Source organism: Boleophthalmus pectinirostris, unplaced genomic scaffold, assembly GCF_026225935.1.
Source record: "Boleophthalmus pectinirostris isolate CB_2022bp ecotype Guang Dong unplaced genomic scaffold, ASM2622593v1 HiC_scaffold_12, whole genome shotgun sequence".
NCBI classification, from domain to species: domain Eukaryota; kingdom Metazoa; phylum Chordata; class Actinopteri; order Gobiiformes; family Gobiidae; genus Boleophthalmus; species Boleophthalmus pectinirostris.
In genome coordinates, this window is record NW_026571018.1 from 37,677,564 (window position 1) to 37,699,466 (window position 21,903).

General features: G+C 40.3%; 1 protein-coding gene across 1 annotated transcript in view; it reads right to left on the reverse strand.

The window, feature by feature from the left end:
- LOC110155885 (folliculin-interacting protein 1) overlaps positions 1-21,903 on the reverse strand; it is a 92,083-nt gene that overhangs the window by 23,715 nt on the left and 46,465 nt on the right. The window contains 5 exon segments of the mRNA XM_020920059.2: positions 1,930-2,076; positions 10,114-10,199; positions 11,157-11,358; positions 11,888-12,023; positions 18,867-18,938. Coding sequence (XP_020775718.2) covers positions 1,930-2,076; positions 10,114-10,199; positions 11,157-11,358; positions 11,888-12,023; positions 18,867-18,938 — 643 coding nt within the window.

The window sequence follows — 21,903 nt, forward strand, 5'->3', positions numbered from 1 at the left end:
TAGAACAAACGACAAGAGAATGAACCAAGAAGCCCCAGAGTTGAGCTTTGTAACGGTCCAGTTCTTTACAAAATGACCTTTTGTTTGAAGACGTAACATTTTTTGCCTATAGACGTCGTCCCTGTGACTCAGAGCTGCCCCCAGAGGAAGCTGTGAGTGGTCGTCTATGAATGTCTAAGCATCAGTCACCGAATATAAAGGAATGCATGTTCAAAGACCTCAGATCCTTTTCCCGGAGCGAGTTCTAACCAGATTGTCACACAGCAGACTTGAACTGTCAAATAAACAACAGGGCACCTTTTCTTTAAATGTCTTAATATAGTCCAATGAGATTCATTTGGTCTTCCAATATTCTATGTTTTTAGGTTATTTTTTTCAGACCTAGAGTGTTATTTCATATGGACCAGTATCTCTCATGGACATCAGAACATCCCACAGCCCACAAACTCTCCGCTGTAAGAACAATGTATGACAGAACCAACATCATAACAGATGAACAAGACAAACAGGAAGAAGACAGACACATTCACAATGCGCTAAGACAATGCCAACACCCAAAATGGGCAATAAACAAAGGGAAACAACAGGTTAAGGAGAAAGAAAAACAGAACCAGAAAAACAAAATAGAAACTAGAAAAGCAGTCAGAAAGCGCAGACTCCGCCAAGGACTACAGTCCCCCTCATATTAATTGTGTTTTCCATAAATATTTGTCTCGTATCTTTCAATTTGGAATATGAAAGAGGGACATCTCATAGACATGTCTCACCCTCCTCTGAAGAACATGTCTCACCCTCCGATGGACGTGTCTCACTCTCTGAAGAACATGTCTCACTCTCTGAAGAACATGTCTCACCCTCTGAAGAACATGTCTCACCCTCTGAAGAACATGTCTCACCCTCTGAAGGGCGTGTCTCACTCCCTGGGGGACGTGTCTCACTCCCTGGGGGACGTGTCTCACCCTCTGATGAACGTGTCTCACCCTCTGAAGAGCATGTCTCACCCTCTGAAGAGCATGTCTCACCCTCTGAAGAGCATGTCTCACCCTCTGAAGAGCATGTCTCACCCTCTGAAGAGCATGTCTCACCCTCTGAAGAGCATGTCTCACCCTCTGAAGAGCATGTCTCACCCTCTGAAGAGCATGTCTCACCCTCTGATGAACGTGTCTCACCCTCTGAAGGGCATGTCTCACCCTCTGAAGGGCGTGTCTCACTCCCTGGGGGACGTGTCTCACTCCCTGGGGGACGTGTCTCACTCCCTGGGGGACGTGTCTCACCCTCTGAAGAACATGTCTCACCCTCTGAAGAGCATGTCTCACCCTCTGAAGAGCATGTCTCACCCTCTGATGAACGTGTCTCACCCTCTGAAGAGCATGTCTCACCCTCTGATGAACGTGTCTCACCCTCTGATGAACATGTCTCACCCTCTGAAGAACATGTCTCACCCTCTGAAGAGCATGTCTCACCCTCTGAAGAGCATGTCTCACCCTCTGATGAACGTGTCTCACCCTCTGAGGAACGTGTCTCACCCTCTGATGAACGTGTCTCACCCTCTGATGAACGTGTCTCACCCTCTGATGAACGTGTCTCACCCTCTGATGAACATGTCTCACCCTCTGATGAACATGTCTCACCCTCTGAAGAACGTGTCTCACCCTCTGATGGACATTTCTCACCCTCTGAAGAGCATGTCTCACCCTCTAATGAACATGTCTCACCCTCTGAGGGACATGTCTCCTTCCCTAGGCTGGTTCTTGGTGGTGTCATTTCCTTCCTTCATTACTCCCCTTGGCTTCTTAATTGTCAAGCTCAAATACAAAAGCGGTGGATTCAGGACTTGGACACATCATTTGAAGGTGATGATGTCGTCCCCCTGCGTCCAGAATGTTCTTTGTGAAGTGGCGTTGGTGCAGGAGGAGGTGTGGTACTCACTGGTTCTTGGAGGCCTGCTCCATCAGGAAGCTCAGTTCCCTCATGAAGGTTCCGCAGAGCTGGTTCTTCTCCGAGGCGCCTGACATCATGGTCAGCCACACGGGCTCGGACACGCGGGGCATCGTGTACAGGTCACACACCGTGTTTCTGAGGACACAACACAACTACTTCACACACTCACAAGGACATGCTTCATCAGATACAAACAGAGTATCAGGAGATTTTACATTTTATGAAATTCTTACCAAGAATTTTCAATGTTTTTTAATTTTAGTGTTGTTTATTAATTTAGTTTCTGGTTGGACACAGACAGTGTTGTGGAGTAACAGATTACATGTACCAGAGTTAGGTAATCAGAGTACAAATTATGAGTAACTGTATTCAGTTACAGTTACTGTTTCAGTGAGTGATAATTGGATTACAGTTACTTTGTTGAAATAAATGGATTACACAGAGATATTTTCCTGTTTTCACATTTTGGACTAAATCCCTTTTTTTTTTTTTTTTTTTTTTTAAGTAATTCCGTAATTCCACTCATTGCCGGGCACTAAACCAGGACTAAATCAGGATTGAACCAGGACTGAACCCAGGTCTGAACCAGGACTAAACCAGGTCTAACCTAGATCAAAACCAGGTGTAAACCAGGTGTAAACCAGGTCTAAACCAGGTCTAAACCCAGGTCTAAAATAGATCTAAACTAGATCTAAACCAGGACTAAAACAGGATTTAACAGGACGAAACCATTCTATCAATAATATTTTTAATTTGGTTCAGTAAAGTCTGATCTTTTTATTTTCTTTTATCAAACGAAACATCTTATGTTACGATTTCCTCGTCTTTGCTTCTCTACAGCAAATCAAGTAATCCAAAGTATTCAGATTACATTACTCACTTTAAGTAATTTAATGGATTCCGTTACAAACTACATTTTGGGGTGTGTAATCTGTAATCTGTAGGGGATTACATTTTAAAAGTCACCTTCCCAACACTGGACACAGGCATATGATATGATGTGTGTCGAGGTGATTCCCCAACTGTTGCCGACCAACAACTAGAACAATGTCAACAAGGAGCGAAACTTCTAAATTACACAATCTGAAAATGTCTTCTTTGTGCGTGAATTGTCTCTGCGTTTTGGATGAGTTTTCCATGTTCCATGACACAGGACACAGATCTTACATAGAAGTTTCCTGTTTTAGTATTCAGCGCCACTTCCTGTAGTTTAGTACTGTTCTCCTGAGCGTTTTACACAAGCGGCTACTTGACTAATGTAAAACTCGAATGAATATTGACCACAGGAACTATCCCAACAAAACAAGTGAGAATTAGAAAAACATAAAACCCTGTCATATGCACTTCAGAACAGCCCCTCTTTTGTTTAGTATCAGTTCACAGAGTTTGTCCTGTCTGCCCTGGGACTGCCTCCTATCCTCCTCTCCTCCTCTTCCTCTCCTCCTCTCCTCTCCGTCTGTGCTCGGATCGCTTCATTCACATTTGAGGGTTTTCCGACGAGTGAAGGGGTGGGCGCGTCTCGGCCGTGGGCCAAACTGAGCATGCCCAAAGGGGAATCTCTGGAGCGGGGACAAGACCCGAGCATTTTTACCCACCAGCTGCAGATGTGTGGGCGTCCGGCATATTTGAGGAGGATTTTATGGGCCAAACTGAGCGATTTATTATAGGAGTGAGTGTCTCTGCACAATATCACAATACATGACATGTTGATAACAAGGCTCAACAACTGAGTCTATTCCCCCCATCAGACCAACCAACACTGTCTGTGGAATGTTCAAACAGACCAGGGGTGTCAAACTCATTTTGGTCCGGGGGCCGTATCCAACCGGATCAGAAAACTCATGTCATATAAACCCCAAAAATAACAGTAAGTTCAAATATTTGTGCAGAGAAACGCAAATCTTTTTTAATTGATGAACTCTTTCTTGTTATAATATTATAATATTATGAACAACCTGAAACTTTAAGAAAAATTCAATTTCAACACAATGTTTTAACATGAACTTGTATGTAAATAGGAATAAGTAAATTTTTGTTGTAAAATCCTGCACTCGGCTCCACTTTTTTCTTATGTTGGACATTTTTCTGATGAGGGTGTCACGGTCAACAGTCAAAACGATCGTCCTTTAAGAGCGTTTGGAAAGAGACAAGTCTTCATTTGTGCTGCTCTGGTGGGAGGGGCCACGTACAGAGACGCTGGAGACGCTGCTGTGATAAACACCACAGAAAATTAACAAGATTTTAATAGAAAATATATTTAAAATATTTTAGAAGAAAATCACCCAAGGGCCACATTAAAGGTCTTGGAGGGCCGGATCTGGCCCCCGGGCCGTATGTTTGACACCTGTGAAATAGACTTCACATTTGGGCAAGGCAAATGCAGAGCAAGTTTTCAATCAGGTCAGATCTGTGGAGAGGCGACCCTGCTCAGAGTAAGAATGTATGTTTTTCATGGCATTATTTTGGCCATGAAAACAGCTGTAATATTTATTCATTTGTTTTCAAAAATGAATGAAACGAACTCCAAATATGGACACATATCTCCAGATACAGCCACAACTCCAAATATGTTTGTGATGAACTTAATCGTAGATGATAAATCAGAAAATAGCCTAATATTTTTATTGCTCAAAAACATACAGGGTCACTTGTTAAACTCCACTGTGGAGCTTTTGGGGCATCTCCATGACGACAAGCAGCTGACTGGCTCTATACCACAGACGTTACATATTGTAAGAGTGTATAATCGTGCACAGCTCCTGGGAGAGGGGCTGTTTTTGCAGTGCAGTGGCCTTGGTTCTATTTTAAGGTCTAATTTGAGCCTGGTTTAGAGGATTTGCCCCAAGTCCCAGAGGGAGAGACGAAGGGTTGAAACCATGACGAGACAGATTAAAGTTACCACATAATTCTAAATGTCTTGACCTCCTCTTTCACTTTGGAGCAGGATGGTGATTGATAATTTTAGCTCTGGACTCAAAACAGATGAGCAAACTGCATTATGAATGAGGCGACACTTTCCCTTACGTTGGCATAGGTTGGGTTTTCTGTAGTGGAGGCAGCTGGGTCACGTCGGATTGATACTGATCGAGGTCAATTATCAATCTGGAACGACTCTCACAGCGAAACAAACCCAGAAATCAAACTTGTGTTAAAAAGCCTGTATCACACTATTCTTCTATGTTAGAATGTTGTTCTCTCATCACAAACATTGTGTTTTGTTTCATTTACACAAATTTAACACACATATTTAGGTGGAGTTCTTCTCTCAGACTGAAAACACTTTATTCTACCTTGTGATGTCATGTGGTAATACATGAAGTGCTCTACTGTGTTTTTAAACTCCATAAACGCTCAATCATTTAGATGTTTTCAGTCCTGGAATTGTCCATCTCTATTGAACTAAAAGGTAAAAGGAGCTGTTAACTACATGTTATGAAGTTACTGCTTCACTTTGGTGTTTCACCTTTGGCTCAACCCAAACCACAATTAATCTGTGATTGGTCTGAACCACTGGTTAACCCATCATAATCAAATCAAAACTGCAATTTGGATGGACGCAATTAACAAATCACACAAAAAGACTGTAGCGCAGGGGTGTCAAACTCATTTTGGTCCAGGGGTTGTATCCAACCGACTTTGATCCCAAAGTGTCCGGATCAGAAAACTCATGTCATATAAACCCCAAAAATAACAATAAGTTCAAATATTTTTGCAGGGAAACGCAAATCTATTACAGAAATCTTTTTTAATTGATGAACTCTTTCTTTTACAAAATATTATAATATTATGAACAACCTGAAACTTTAAGAAAAATGTAATTTCAACACAAAGTTTTAACATGAACTTGTATAAACAGGAATAAGTCAATTTTTGTTGTAAAATTCTGCACTCGGCTCCACTTTTCTCATGTTGGACATTTTTCTGATGAGGGTGTCACGGTCAACAGTCAAAACGATCGTCCTTTAAGAGCGTTTGGAAAGAGACAAGTCTTCATTTGTGCTGCTCTGGTGGGAGGGGCCACGTACAGAGACGCTGGAGATGCTGTTATGCTAAGTGACGCAGAAAATTACCAATATTTTAATAGAAAATATAATTAAAATATTTTGGTAGAAAATCAGCCGAGGGCTCAGGTGAATAGGAAGACACTGTTTAAAAGTTCATTGCCATAGTTGCAATAGAACTAATTAAGCCCTGCTTTTTTTAGGGAGTCCCAGCAGGTATGACATCAGTACAGGTATTTCCATAACTGTTACCTAGCAACCATACTGCAAACAAGAGCCAAGATATGTCTAAATTGCACTATAGTTAATACAATTGATGACATAAGCAGAGGGATTTCGTTTTACAACTCAGTATAGTTTTACATGAGTAATAAAAGTACAAATATACAGAGACTGGCACTGATACTAAGTCATAAATATGTACCACATGCAAAACAAAACAAAACAAAAAAATCATAATTAAGCATTTTTCTTGTATCACTGAGCCCCACCTCTTTGTCTGTCTGTTGGCCTTCTCCCCGTGTCTTGTCCTGACATACATCTTATCTTTTCCAGCATGCGTGCTCACTGCCCTCCGTCTACGTCAATGCATTCACCCATTACCACATCGCAATCTTTCCAGCCTCATAATGGCAAAGGTGGCTTAAATTTAGCCGCTGGTGTCTGCTCGGAGGTGAGCGTTTTGCAGATATTGTGTTTGTCCGGAGAGCCCCGCATGCCTCTCCTTGGCACTCGCATGTTATTTACTATTCCTGGTGGTCACTGGCAGATAGGCCGGCCTCTCCGCGGGCTTGGGTTGCGCTGGGACCGGGGCCAACAGAAAGCATATGACCGTTGTAGTTAAGTGTCGGGGCGGTGAAGACAGCCCGGGCATCACGCTGGAACACTATGCAGATGTCTGTTAGCGTGTCAGCTGAATGTAATGAGCAATAAATCTGTGCGTGGAGTTTGAACGCAGAGGGACCAGAGTGGAAAGAGGAAGTAGGTTTTTAAATCAGGCGACGCCTTCGTTCCAAAACGTATTCAGAGGTGCTGTATGTGAAACTAACGAGATCACTGGTCCTGTAGGGATCAGCGGTGTTTTTCCTTCAGTGCGATAATTTGTCATTTGACTTCCTGGATGGACAGGGGCAGCAGATACGGGGACTCCCTAAATTCTCGGCCTGTCTTCGGGGGCGTGTCTTCTTAGCGTTCGCGTCATCAGAGTTAACCCGTCCAGACCTAAGGGCAAATTTAGTGCACTTGTCCTCGCCTGGATTTTTTTTTTCTTATCTTAATTTTGCTATTTAAACTCCCCCTTCTACTCCCTGATGAAGTGTTATACATCCTTTTTTTTCACTACAACCTGTTATTTCACAATCTCCTGCTGTAGTTGTGTCATACGCCTGTAATTAAAGCTACAGGACCAGAAATACAAATGAAAAAAAAAAAAAAATAAAATAAAAGGAAAATATAATTCACACTCTTTGATACAAAACACACAGCAAACTTGTATAAACAACTTTTTGGCCATGAAAAATGCTTAATTTAGGGCCTTAGCTATAAAAGTGTAAACCAGGGGTGTCCAAACTTTTTTCATCAAGGGCCACATATCCAAACACAGATGAAGCAGAGGCCGATCGAGGGCCGAAGACTGGTGCTCAGTACAGTGAATAATTGCAATTTGTGCATGATTTAAAACATTAGAATGATCCATCAGTCTTTATTCACGCTGTGATCCTCAAAACTGTACACTAAATATTCAATATTCACGTTATCAAAGTAAATTTTCAAAAAAATTGCAGTAAAAAGTACATTTTTAATTGATGTAAGGTGATTTGGGCCAATTTGCCTGGAAGAAAAATTTGTCAGAGGGCCGCATTTGGCCCACGGGCCGTAGTTTGGACATGTCTGGTGTAAACTATCAAGTCTGTAAGTAAACTCAAAATATCCTTATTGCCTCAAATCAAAACATGCAATGGCCCCAGGAATTTCCTGGTGTGAGTCATGGAAACAGCTGGTGTCAGGTCCAGGACACAGAGCCACATCACTTCCTGCATTTCCATGGGCTTTATTACGTTTGGATTTGGACATTTGGACTGAAATAAACCGTTTCGAATAAAAATAGCAAGGGATGCACAATTACGCAGACTAAGATGCATAATTTGTCATTTATTTGAGAAATAACTGCACTTATGAACACAGACGCTCAGAGCATCGACCGTTTTGACTCACTACACTCTTTGGCAAAGTTTGGGCCGATCAAAATGCACAGAGGGCATTTGTTTGGTGGAAAACAAAGTTCCTACTGGACTCTTGTTTTCCTGACGTCATCACGCAGTGTGTGACGTAGCATAATGCCGCAAACATGCTCGGAAAGTTTCAGCTTTTCAAGGGGAAAAAAAGGCAGTTTCTATCATTTACGGTTATGTGTGGTTATATAAAACATATTCCCGGGTATAGCATACGATACCGTCGGTCTGGAAGGGTTAACTAACTGCTGTGTGCTGTGTTTTCCCTGAGTTCATGTCATAGTCAATAGTTGTGATAACAGCAAATATTAAAATTCAGTAACAATTCCTAAACAGAGCTCAGATCTTAACCCAAACCTTAACCTGACTGAAAAAATAATTGTGAAAAATCGACATTTGCAGCATAACCACTGATACAAAGTCTGTGTTGTTTGGGGAGTACATAGTGTCTCTGATGCGTCAGTGGAGAGTTAAAGAAAAAACTGGATGTGTTTTTGTTTTAATCTGAGGTATAAATGCAGCTTTGTCTTGTCAAAAAGTCTGTTTTTAGACTCAGGTGAATAGGAAGACACTGTTTAAAAGTTCATTGCCATAGTTGCAATAGAACTAATTAAGCCCTGCTTTTTTAGGGAGTCCCAGCAGGTATGACATCAGTACAGGTATTTCCATAACTGTTACCTAGCAACCATACTGCAAACAAGAGCCAAGATATGTCTAAATTGCACTATAGTTAATACGATTGATGACATAAGCAGAGGGATTTCGTTTTACAACTCAGTATAGTTTTACATGAGTAATAAAAGTACAAATATACAGAGACTGGCACTGATACTAAGTCATAAATATGTACCACATGCACAGTCCCGTCAAAAATAGTATTAATTAGAAAAACATGAAACCCTGTCATCATGAATTACCAACATAACTATGCAAAACAATTCCAAAAGTTATACAATAATTCATGTCCTCAAAGTTTCTCCTTGCGAGTCAAATGAATCCCCGTCAACACAACACCTTGGCATGAGAGCTGTGTACAGAACGTTAATCACATCGTTAAAAGTGGCCAATGACACGGCAACGTAGTACAAACACCAGCACCGAGTTCAATAATAGACTGTGTAATCCTATGAGAGACTCCACGTCATCGAATAAATGCAACAAGCCAAGAGGCAGCTGCTGCAGTGTTAAAGGGCTGAACGCAGAGTGATGCTTTTATATAGAAATGACCAGAGGAACCGACTTGCGGAAAAGTACAGTGACACTTTCCCATGTAACTGACTTACTGGGATTATATTTTAAACAGGGTAATGTGAGTCTAGACTCTAAGACTAGAAGTAATACCAAGTACTGTTAAGTAGTAACAGAAGTAGCAATATTAATTAGGTATTTAGGTACACATTAGTTAAGTATTTACATGGGAGACCACAGCAGTATATATTTCTGATGTAATTTGATGGATTACATTGTTTAAAATATGGTCATGTGAAAGGTAATATTAATAAATGTTACAAGAACTGCTGGTGCACTGAGGAGCAGTTAAAATAAGAATAAAAACTACTTTCTTCAAATATGAAATACACGATCAAGTGAACTTTTAAAAACACTGAGGGGCTCTGCCTGATTTGCAACCAACCATATAACAAAACCTACCATCCAGATGTTACGCTTCAACAGCCCCGTCATGCTGTCGTTGTGTTTTACGGTTTATAGTCTGCACTGCGACCCCTATAGGCTTGTATGGCACAGCGCAGTTCCCTCATAATCTCAGGACACAGGAGACACTACACTACTACTACAAGCTTAAAATAATGATTCATTATTTCATTAATAATAAAACAGACTATTAAAAATGAACATAATACAAATATAATAAATGAGGCTCTGCCCTCAGTGAGTCATTCACCCCAGAATCTCTGTGTCTGTGTGTAAATGTAAAATACCTGAAGTGGTTGAGTCCCTCCACCATGCGGCTGTACGCCTGGGCTCGCTGTGATGCATCAGCAGACCTCCTGCTCATCTTCATGGCCTTCACACATACAAATAAAATAAAATAGACAGAATAATGTGCATTTATCCATCAAGAATTAACCAAGCAATCCAAATATTGTGGCTAAAATGGGTATTGGATGTATTAAGATTTCTATATTTCTTAAGAAGCTGCTGACATCTGTGGTTTGATTTCTTCCAGTATCTGGTTGACAAACGCACACTGATGTCTATGTATTTTTTATCCAGAGGGACATCAGCTTGGTCACCAGGCTCAAACACAGATGGCTTTCTTGTAAGCAGCCATATTTGTTTTGATACAGACAGACCATGTGTGTCCCGATTGGCTAATCCACCTGTCAATCATGCCCATCATATCTCTCTGAGATGCTGCAGAGCACAGTGGAGGCTCCAGGAGCGAGACATGGTTCTCGGAAGTGAGTTGTCATCAGACACACTGATAAAGAGCGCAGACAGGTCAGACTGACCCTAAAGCAAGTTTGAGATCACATTTGACTATAACTTATCATAACACTCAACCGATATGTCAGGAGAGCAAATCAAAACTACAGCTGCGTAATATACACACTCCTGATCAAGAGTTACACTTTAAAAGGTACCATTTCATTTATTACAGATAGACAACTTTGTGGGGAAGTTTTGGTGATGTTGTCAGTCCATGATTCACAGCTGGAGCCTTGGGAATAAATCCTGACTAAACCAGGACTCAGCCAGGACTCTACCAATGAAATAAAAAATAAATAAATACATACATAAATAAATCCCAGGGGTGGCAATAACTACTGTTCATTCTGCATGGGTCAGAAAGTAACAACTACATTACTAATCAGTTGATCTAACTACAATTTAATAATATTTAGATTAATTCATAAGTAACTGGATGGCAAAACAGTCCATTCAAAGTGTGATTTCGATTTGACTGCTATTACTGCCATTGCCCCGGTGCAAATAGAAGAGGACAGGTGCAGACTTGTACCTGTTCGATGGCGGTCTTCAGTTTGTTCATGTGGCTCTCAAAGAGGGGGAAGTGTGAGAAGAAGAAGTCCTGGAAGCGGCTGTTCTCCTCTGGGTTTGAAGACAGTGTGAAGATGACTCCGATTGCAATCTTCTTTTTACGAGCCACACCGAGGCTGGGCCCTGCGCTGTCGTCAGACATGTTAAAACTCTCCTCCACTGACCTGACGACAAGGAAGCAAGATGAGTGTGTCAGAGATGTCCTCCCATCCATCTATATACCACATATATATATATATATATATATATATATATATATATATATGTGTGTCAGACGCATGACCATGCTTCAATAATCCTGTATATCAGATGCCCTCCCATCTTTCTACATCCCTGTATGTCAGATGCCCTCCCTTCCTCCTATACATCTCTAGTGTTTAACCGAGATGGAGACAGGTCAAATAAAAAATCTGCAGATGTTGTGAGATGGTTGGATAAATACAGCGTGATAATTGAATGGTCCCTAATAAATAATTAGGTTTATTTTTATTCAATTGATCAGTCCAACTTACTTTATGTCAGAGAGTCACTTTCCTGTCCGTGGGTTTCAGGTTCCTGTTATATGGTCCCATTTTGAGGACAACTGACAATTCAAAAGATATACTACTTTGTTTTGAAGAGTTGATTGCTCTGACAGCAGTTGTAACTTTTATCACTGAGAAATCCATAAACTGTTAAAAGTGAAAGTCTCACCATCGGGGGAAGACCCCATTCTCGAGGCTGGTGGTCTGACTGCGGAGCCACCGACGCTGGTAACTGGACGCACAGCTGCTGTTCAGGGAGGAGCCGGGGGAGGGGAACGGAGTGATCCACAGGCTGGAGAGGGAGGCTGGAGAGGGGAGGGGGAGAGATGGGGACAGAAAGAGGGGAAGGCACAGGGGGGAGAAATGGGAGAAAGAGGAGAAAGAGGAGAGAGAGGCACACATAAGTCAGACAGTAAAAGTGGTATTTACACTGGACAAAAACAGTCTGAGCATATTTATGAGGAGGTCAGGTTTTAGGATCGACATAAAGACGACATGAGGCCAAGGTGACATTGCAAACACAAATTTATAATTTGTTTTCAACTATATTCGAAAGCTTCGTAATACCCATTTGTTCAATTTAAATATCCTATCTGATTTAAGAGTATATAATTAAGTATCAATTGTGTGTTACAAATGGACTATAAAATGTTTACGATGTGTAACGGCAAACAGGATGAAGTGCTTTGCCCAAGGACTAGTACAAACTGTCAACAGAAGAGATTCAAACCAACATCATCCAGAATCTCAAACATTTCCAACTGAGTGAGTGTACTTCTTTATTGAGTTGGTTTAACCTTTTATTATTCTTTAGTTTTAAGATGCACTATGTAGTTTTCTGGGGAAGGGTTCATCACCTCTTGGAAATGTTACTGCTTTGCCTAGAATTTTCTACTAACCAGTGGGGATGGGCAATCGCCTAAATCTTCTTAATTGATCGTTGGGAGAATTAACGATCGATTTTCAATAGATTCTTTTAATATCAAAATGATCATCATTATTATTACTAATCTGCATAAATAAACTCAACTTTACAAGATATAAACCATCACCAGTCTAGAGCCACATCAGCATGTTTGACATTATAATGTGTTTAATGCAGCTTTGACACTTTTGTTTACGTCTTACAGAAATAAAACGTAAAACCACATGGCTCATTTGCATAAACTATAAACACTGAAAAAAACGGTTCTTTTCTTGTGCGCTGATGCAGTTCAGCTTCTGTCGGACTAAAGAACACAATTCAGTGGAATTTCTGAGTTCTTTCTGTGGCAGAGGGATGTTGATGATGATGATGGTGAGTCTGTCCTGTGTGTTCTGTGTGAAGAAACTGGGACGCTCAAAAAACCCGATCATACCCGGGATCCTGACGCACATGTAAACGCACTCACTGATTGGTACAGTGATCTTCAAGGAGATGAGCCAGAGCCCAAAGGTGAGACTGAGAGGCCACAACTCCAGTGTTTGTGCTGTAAGATGCACAGTGTTGGGGAGTAACAGATTACATGTACCGGAGTTAAGTAATCAGAGTACAAATTATGAGTAACTGTATTCAGTTACAGTTACTGTTTCAGTGAGTGGTAATTGGATTACAGTTACTTTGTTGAAATAAATGGATTACACAGAGGTTTTTTCCTGTTTTTGGGCTAAACCAGGACTAAACCAAGACTAAACCAGGTCTAAACCAGGTATAAACAAGATCTAAACCAGGTCTAAACAAGATCTAAACCAGGTCTAAACAAGATCTAAACCAGGTCTAAACCAGGACTAAACCAGGACTAAACCAGGACTAAGACAGGACTAAAACAGGACTAAACCAGGACTAAACCAGGATTTAACAGGACTAAACCAGGACTAAACCAGGATTTAACAGGACTAAACCATGCTGTATGGACCGTGTTTCCTCATCTTCTATCAATAATATTTTTAATTTTGTTCAGTAAAGTCTGGGCTTTTTATTTTCTTTTAGCAGATTAAACTTCTTATGTGAAGATTTCCTCGTCTTTGCTTCTCTACAGCAAATCGAGGAATCCAAAGTATTCAGATTACGTTACTCACTTTAAGTAATTTAATGGATTATGTTACAAACTACATTTTGGGGTATGTAATCTGTAATCTGTAGGGGATTACATTTTAAAAGTCACCTTCCCAAACACTGAAGATGCGTCCTCGTCTCCTCACGCTACACTACACACAGCGACCTACATTTGGTTTGTTGATTAAAAATGAACGTGACTCATGAAATTCTTGATGATCAATTATTAATTAGCCGACTAATCACGCCCATCCCTACTAGTCAGTGATGCCACCGGGTCAAGTTACAGGTCAGATCTGTGGTGAGTAGTACCATGAGTCACAATACTAACATTTCAAACTTTTCTATTCACATGTGGCCTTATATATATATGTATGTATATCTCTGACAAGACTGAAGTCATAGTGTTTGGTCCACAGAAACAAAGGGACAGTGTCAGCATCACCTCCAGTCTCTCTCTCTAAAACCTTCAAATCAGGCAAGAAATCTAGGGGTAATAATGGACTCAGACTTGAACTTTAACAGCCACATCAAATCAATAACATCTGCAGCCTTTTACCATCTAAAAAAACATCACAAAAATCAAAGGTTTACTGTCTAAATCAGACTTGGAGAAACTTATCCATGCGTTTGTCTCCAGTAGGTTAGATACTGTAATGTTCTGCTCACTGGTCTCTCCAAACGACCTGTGAGACGCTGCAGAACATCCAGAACATCCAGAACACTGCAGCTCGGGTCCTGACTCGAACTAGGAAGTACGAGCACATAAGTCCTGGTCTCAGGTCTCTGCTCTGGCTCCTGTGGCTCAGAGACTTTAAAGCAGCTCTGTTTGTACAAGTGTCTCCATGTCCGAGCACCAAAGTCCATCTGTGACATGTTAGTGTCATATGAACATCTCACACTCTGAGGAGCTCAGGGACCGACCTCCTGCTGGTGCCCAGAGTCACGACTAAACAAGGGGAGTCAGAGTTTCAGGTTCATGCAGCTAAAACCTGGAACAGTCTGAACATGTGAGACTCTAAACATTTCTGTTTAACTGTGCAAATAACTGAAAGGTTTTCATTCCGCACTCTTCTCTCCAATTTATGTGTCTTTTTAAATTTTAATCCTCATGATTATTTATGTTTTGATTTGTTTTTATTATGATTTTAATGTATTTCTTATTCTGTAAAGCACTTTGAATTACTTTGTGTACGAATTGTGCTGTACAAATAAACTTGCCTTGCCTATATCTGTGTAATCCCTCAGTGGTCCATGAGTGTATACTTGTCTATGTGCTCTTCCACTTGTTCTGATACAGCTCAACATCATTCTAAAGACATTCAGGAAAGGCTCATTTCTGTCCTTTGAATGTGATTTTTTTTTTAGTATCAATAACTGCTAAAATCTGGTTGCGATACTAGTTTTAGTATTGATTAGTATCTGATTTTTAATACTTTTAAAAACCCTATTTGCAGCAGCTCTACAGTAAATGCAAGATTGACTGTAAAGGCATTAAACCTAAGCGAGAACATCTTCAAACGAAATGGAGGCGACAAATCCCCCACCAGAAAAGTTATGTGGTGCACCTTTGATACAACAGCAGGTTTATACAAATGGCTTGTTGCCAGCGCCCCCGTGTTTGTGCCCAGAGCCCTCTCCCCGTGCCCAAGCCCCGTGCCCGCTCCCTCTGCTGCGGTCACATGCTGCAGATTTACACCAGAGCGGCACGTTAATGACGGCGCTTCAGACTCATCACACTGTATTTATGACCAGGGCACTGACCGGTCACATGATCACAGCACGAGTAGCTGAAACTGGATGACAGGGGAGAGTCCGTGTCTGACAGGAGCTCAGCGGTAAGAGCTTCTGTGCATAAATCAGAAGGTCGGAGGATCAATTCTCGCTCTGACCAAGTTCTGACGTCGTTCTTCTTGCTTTGGTGTTGGTGGTCGAAGGGGCTGAGGGTAAAGCGGGTTAAGTGTCTTGACCAAAGACCATAAAAAGGGCGCGTGGGTGCAAGGATTCATGTGCCAAACCTGAACTGTCTGTAAAACAAGGGTGTCAAACATACGGCCCGGGGACCAGATCCGGCCCTCCAAAACCTTTAATCTGGCCCTCGGCTGATTTTCTACTAAAATATTTGAATTATATTTGAAAATTTGAAGACAGAATTTGCAATTTTTCGCACACCGTTCACAGTCAAAACCTCTGACGTGCAACTAGAAATAATAGATTTACAGTTACTACCTTTGTGAGCAGGTTTTCTCAGTAATGAACATTACTTGAATACTACATGAACTTGAATGAGATTCTGAAGACAGCAGCTCCTCAGGACACGGTGCCTGATATTGATGCTCTTGTGCAGGCTCGAAGATGCCAAGTTTCAGGAGCAAAAAGAAAGCATGACTAAATTCTATGAAATGCATTCAAATTAATGTTAAAATATATTGTTGAAATTGCATTTTTCTTAAAGTTTCAGGTTGTTCATAATATTATAATATTTTGTAAAAGAAAGAGTTCATCAATTAAAAAAGATTTCTGTAATAGATTTGCGTTTCTCTGCACAAATATTTAAACTTATTGCTATTTTTGGGGTTTATATGTCATGAGTTTTCTGATCCGGCCCCTTTGGGATCAAAGTTTGACACCCCTGCTCTAAAACAATATCAATACCATCTCTCTTTTTTTTTTTTTTCAGTACATGCAGAAGAGTGCTGGAAATTAGAAATGGTATATCGGTTATCTGCAACATCGGAGGATTTCCCGGCATCAGTCCAATATTGAAAATTTGGTCCAGTGTGTGTCCATGTGTCATTATAGTTTGTGTGATAATTTGCAAACTTCATTCTAACTTAACTCGGCATAAACCTGGTCTGTACTATAAACTTTAGAAGCTTAATACTGCTATCAGCAAATACTGATTATCCGTCACAACTGGAAGACACATATTAGGTATCTGTATCAAAATCCATATTGGACCATCCCTGAAATTCCTGGCCAGAGGAGGAGGCGGAGGAGGCGGCGGAGGAGAGGGAGGAGGGAAAGCGGGTCCTGAATTAGCAGCTCATTTAGCGCTGGAGCTTTGGGGAGCTGCTATATTTACTCACGCGCATGTGACCCAGGTTTGAGCACAAAGTACAATTCTCAACATGCCCCCCGTGCCTCCAAATGTGACGATGATGTGACCAAAGGGGGGAGAGGGGGAGAGAGAGACACACACACACACAGACAGAACGACAGACAGAGGGTGGATGGTCCTTGGTCCAATTCCCGGTCAAAAGTTGTTGGTTTTTTTGGAGCTCTATGAGGCGACTGCTCTGATATTGGCCAAACATAAAACTGTAAGATTGTGATTTTAAATTCCATAAACAAGGCGTGTGTCACAAGATCCGAGGTAAACATGTTCAAATCAAATATCACTTGTCACTGATAAGAATAAATCAGCATTACAACTGTTCAAACATTGGATACGACAGCCAAGTTGTTTCGGTTGTAATTTGGCATTCTGGTTTCAGTTCCCAATACATACATTTTGACATTAACACTGCATTAACAATTCAACTCCAAGTACTAGAGACTTTTTTAATATCTAGCGCAGGGGTGTCAAACTCATTTTGGTCCGGGGGTCGTATCCAACCTACTTTGATCTCAAAGTGTCCGGATCAGAAAACTCATGTCATATAAACCCCCAAAAATAACAATAAGTTCAAATATTTGTGCAGAGAAACACAAATCTATTACAGAAATCTTTTTTTAATTGATGAACTCTTTCTTTTACAAATTATTATAATATTATGAACAACCTGAAACTTTAAAAAAAATGTAATTTCAACACAATGTTTTAACACTAACTCCACTTTTCTCATGTTGGACATTTTTCTGATGAGGGTGTCACGGTCAACAGTCAAAACGATCGTCCTTTAAGAGCGTTTGGAAAGAGACAAGTCTTCATTTGTGCTGCTCTGGTGGGAGGGGCCACGTACAGAGACGCTGGAGACGCTGCTGTGATAAACACCACAGAAAATTAACAAGATTTTAAAAGAAAATATAATTAAAATATTTTAGTAGAAAATCAGCAGAGGGCCACATTAAAGGTCTTGGAGGGCCGGATCCGGCCCCCGTGCCTTATGTTTTCCACCTGTGTTCTAGCACATAGCAAGTTTTAGAGTGTTTCCAATTCAGAAATATCTGGAGTAAAATGTGCCATTAGTTGGTAAATCTTTTTATCATAAAGCCAGCATTGTCTGCTTTTTAACTAAACACAATCTTACTTAGTCAATATTGGGACATTTGGTAAATTTTCTAGCTTTAAACTGGTTAAAATTCTCAAAGACTCAATGGGAAAAATGTTGGATTAGTTAACTCATCAAGAAAAGTAACTGCTGTACTACAAGTATATTATAATGGTCATTTGTAGCCCTTTCTTATTAGATGTGACATAATACTTGACATAATACTGACACTGTTGTAAAGTGAAATGAATGGAACCTGCAGCATACCTGAGCAGACAGCTTTAGCTCAGCTGTTTTAAGAGTTTGTGGAAGACAAAGGTTAAAGGTTAAAGAGGGTCAAAAAATAAACAAGATACAACCAGGAGGTACACAGGGAAGGGGAAAAGGATCGGGAAGTATCAAATGTCTTGGTAAACGCTGCATAAAGTACTGCTATTGAAAATGTAACTGGTCCAATGTACGTTTGTCTTAAAAAAACAAAACAACAGATTCTAAAACTAGTATCGATCTCTCATTTCAAGTACTGATACTTTTTATATAACAATCATAGGACAAATGACCTTTCCCTGACAGCTTTATCTGGTCTTAATCTTTCTAAGAATTACACATTATACTAATCTTATTATTAGATGGAGATCCCCGTTCAAGTTCTAACAATGACGGCTTGGCTTGGCGAGTGTGTTGTCTTGCAGTGTAATCTTTCAAACAAGGCTGTAAGGTGATATTTAGGTTCTTTTGTGTTTCATTTTACGGTCCATTCACCTCCTGTGTACAAGCACTTTTCAGATGAAATGCAAAAATATGATCTGATTATTATTATCAGGATATTTGCGTCACCAACCACAAGTTAATACAAACTAGAAGCGGATGTATTTGTCATAGAGCCTCGTTTGACGTACCGGAGCGTGCGATGCCGCTGTCCCTCTCGTCGTGCAGTCCTCTCCCGGGCATGTCCATGGGGTGACTGTGGCCTGGACCAACACAGGAAGAGAGAGACACAACCAACAAGAAGAATATTTAATAACTACTGATGTAAAACCATGTGTTCCTAAAAGGTATAGTGAAATACTGTCAAAAAGAATAATGCACCAAAACTCAAACTTTCAATTCAAGGTTGTATAGAGGATTTTTTAAGAGAAGTGAAATGACAGCGACTTTTTTCCTTTTTCCCTCAGTAGAAACACCTCCTCCCGCCTCGTTACTCTAGAAATCACGCTTGTTTACAGCCAGTGCACGTTCGGAATTACCATTGAAGTGACCCGTCTAGATGTAATTCAGCGACCGACACGTCAGCTTTTAGACCTTTCATCTGCTTCATTCGTGCAATCGCTGGAAGGGATCTCCAAGAATCACCTCAGTTTGTCTTTGCTCCTTTTCCCCTTCTCTTCTTCTTTCAGCGACCTCAAAAACGGACTTTCTTTTGCGGCGAACTGGTCGTGGATTCTCGTCCGCCATCGCAACAAACTTTGTGCGAACTGCGAGGAAGCCACGGTTTGAAAAAGCCTCTAAAAACCGCTGCGCAATCTCCGCGCACCGACGAGTCAGTTACACTAGGGAGTTTGATTGACAACCTAACAGCCAATAGAAAATGAGGGAGCCTTGTTTTCTATTGGCTGATGTTTATCTGGCCTCACTACGTCCACAGTTGATGGATTTTCATTCTTTTTATTTTGGTCATCATAATTACAAGGCTGCTGCGTCTCTGTAATGGTATTTTAAACTTTCACTGACAATTTGAAACAAAAAAAATAAAAAATCCTCCATACAACCTTTAAGAGTCAATATTACTGTATCCATGATGGTATTTTCATAAAAACCCAAAAGCAAAAGCCATAAATGTTAAATCTGACCAATTACATTTGAAACAAGATGAATGATCCTGCCATAAAGATACACACTGACACGAGGAGAAAGAATTAAGATGAATCATCTCGTTTTTCAGGAGGTTCATCTGTTTACATGTCCGTGTGCTTGATCAAGAACACACTGCAGTTGTTGTAGTCGATGTAACAGGAAATCTGTTTAACCTGCTCAAAATCTTTGCTGAACCCAGCGTGCAGTTAGTGTAAACCCAGCATGAAGCTAACTGTGGGCACTGCTCTGTCTGAAGCTTCAGCTTTAATAACCCAGTAGGGACAGGTTAACATGATAACTCTAGAGCTCAGTTTGTCTGCTTTGTTGTTGTCAAGATTTTGAAAGTGCAGATACAAGTATAGAACACCAAATTGTTATGCAATACCCAGTGTTGGGGAGTAACAGATTACATGTACCGGAGTTATGTAATCAGAGTACAAAAAAAGTTACAGTTACTGTTTCAGTGAGTGGTAATTGGATTAGTTACTTTGTTAAAATAAATGGACACAGCAGTATTTTCCTGTTTTCACATTTTGGGCTAAACCAGGACTAAACCAGGTCTAAAACAGGTCTAAAGCAGGACTAAACCAGGATTTAACAGGACTAAACCAGGTCTAAACCAGGTCTAAATCAGGACTAAACCAGGTCTAAATCAGAACTAAACCAGGTCTAAATCAGGACTAAAGCAGGACTTAACCAGGACTAAACCAGGATTTAACAGGACTAAACCGTGCCATGTCTCCTCCTCTTCTATCAAAATATTTTTAATGTAGTTCAGTAAAGTCTGGGCTTTTTATTTTCTTTTATCAGACAAAACATTTCATGTGAAGATTTCCTCATCTTTGCTTCTCTACAGCAAATCAAGTAATCCAAAGTATTCAGATTACATTACTCACCTTAAGTAATTTAATGTATTACGTTACAAACTACATTCTGGGGTGTGTAATCTGTAATCTGTAGGGGATTACATTTTAAAAGTCACCTTCCCAACACTGTCAATACCACACATGATACACAACACTTCTGGCCCACAATGAATAAACAAAATACTTTAATGCATGAACATTTCTACTGAAGCCCAAATGGAAATCAGAGAGTCACATGGGAACCACACACAGAACACAAAAGACATCCAAGAAAAAAGAAGGAAACATATTAAAAGTGCTCAAGTGAAGAGGAGAGAGAGTGGATTTATGTGAACTATGAACTAGTGAAGCACCCACACAATACTTCTACTGCTGCTGCTACTCACAATACTACTTCAAATACTACTGCATGCAACCAGAGTGTCCTGGGTCAGATATGGAGAGTTATGACACACTAATGTGACTCTACCTGATGAATGTGAACAAATAGAAATGGCTGAATCAAACTAAGTCTGTGGTGTTCTGTCTAGATCATTGGAAAGCATTTTCTTCTCAGAGAATTAGGAAATGTGAATATATGTGCTCATAAACAGAATACATAAAGGTAAGTGAGTTTACTGTTTACAATAAACTAGTTCTGTGTTTCACATTTTGAAGACGGTAAAAAGTATTCCGAGCATTAATAAACTAGTTTGTCCAGTCCATGTTCGACCCAGGAGTTTCAGTAATTACTCTCCCCAAAGTGCAAGCTTCACCACAGCCATGCAGTGCACAACACTTCAACTACTGCAAATGATGACAACTCTGCCAAAACAAACCACATGAGTTACAATCACTTGAAATTCCAATATTGAACTTGAGGAGACTACAAAATGTACACATAATATATACTTAGTGTATATATTTGATATGCTTAAATAAATTTACTTAGTTCAAGTTCTAACATATCAAAATTAATCCAAGTAAAATTATTTTAATACAAAATATTATTGCTTATTTAAAATGTGTTCTATTGATTTAAAGCCCCAGTATGTAACTTTTTGTGTTCTTATTAAGAGCAGGCTTGCATCTCCACAAACCTGGATCTTATTTGGCCTCCTGCTTGTTTCTATGGAAATGTTCCTTTGGTTATAATATTCCACAGTATGACATAAACGTATCTTTCTATTTCCATAGAATCATGCAGTTGACTTTTCAGCTCAGAAAGTCACACACT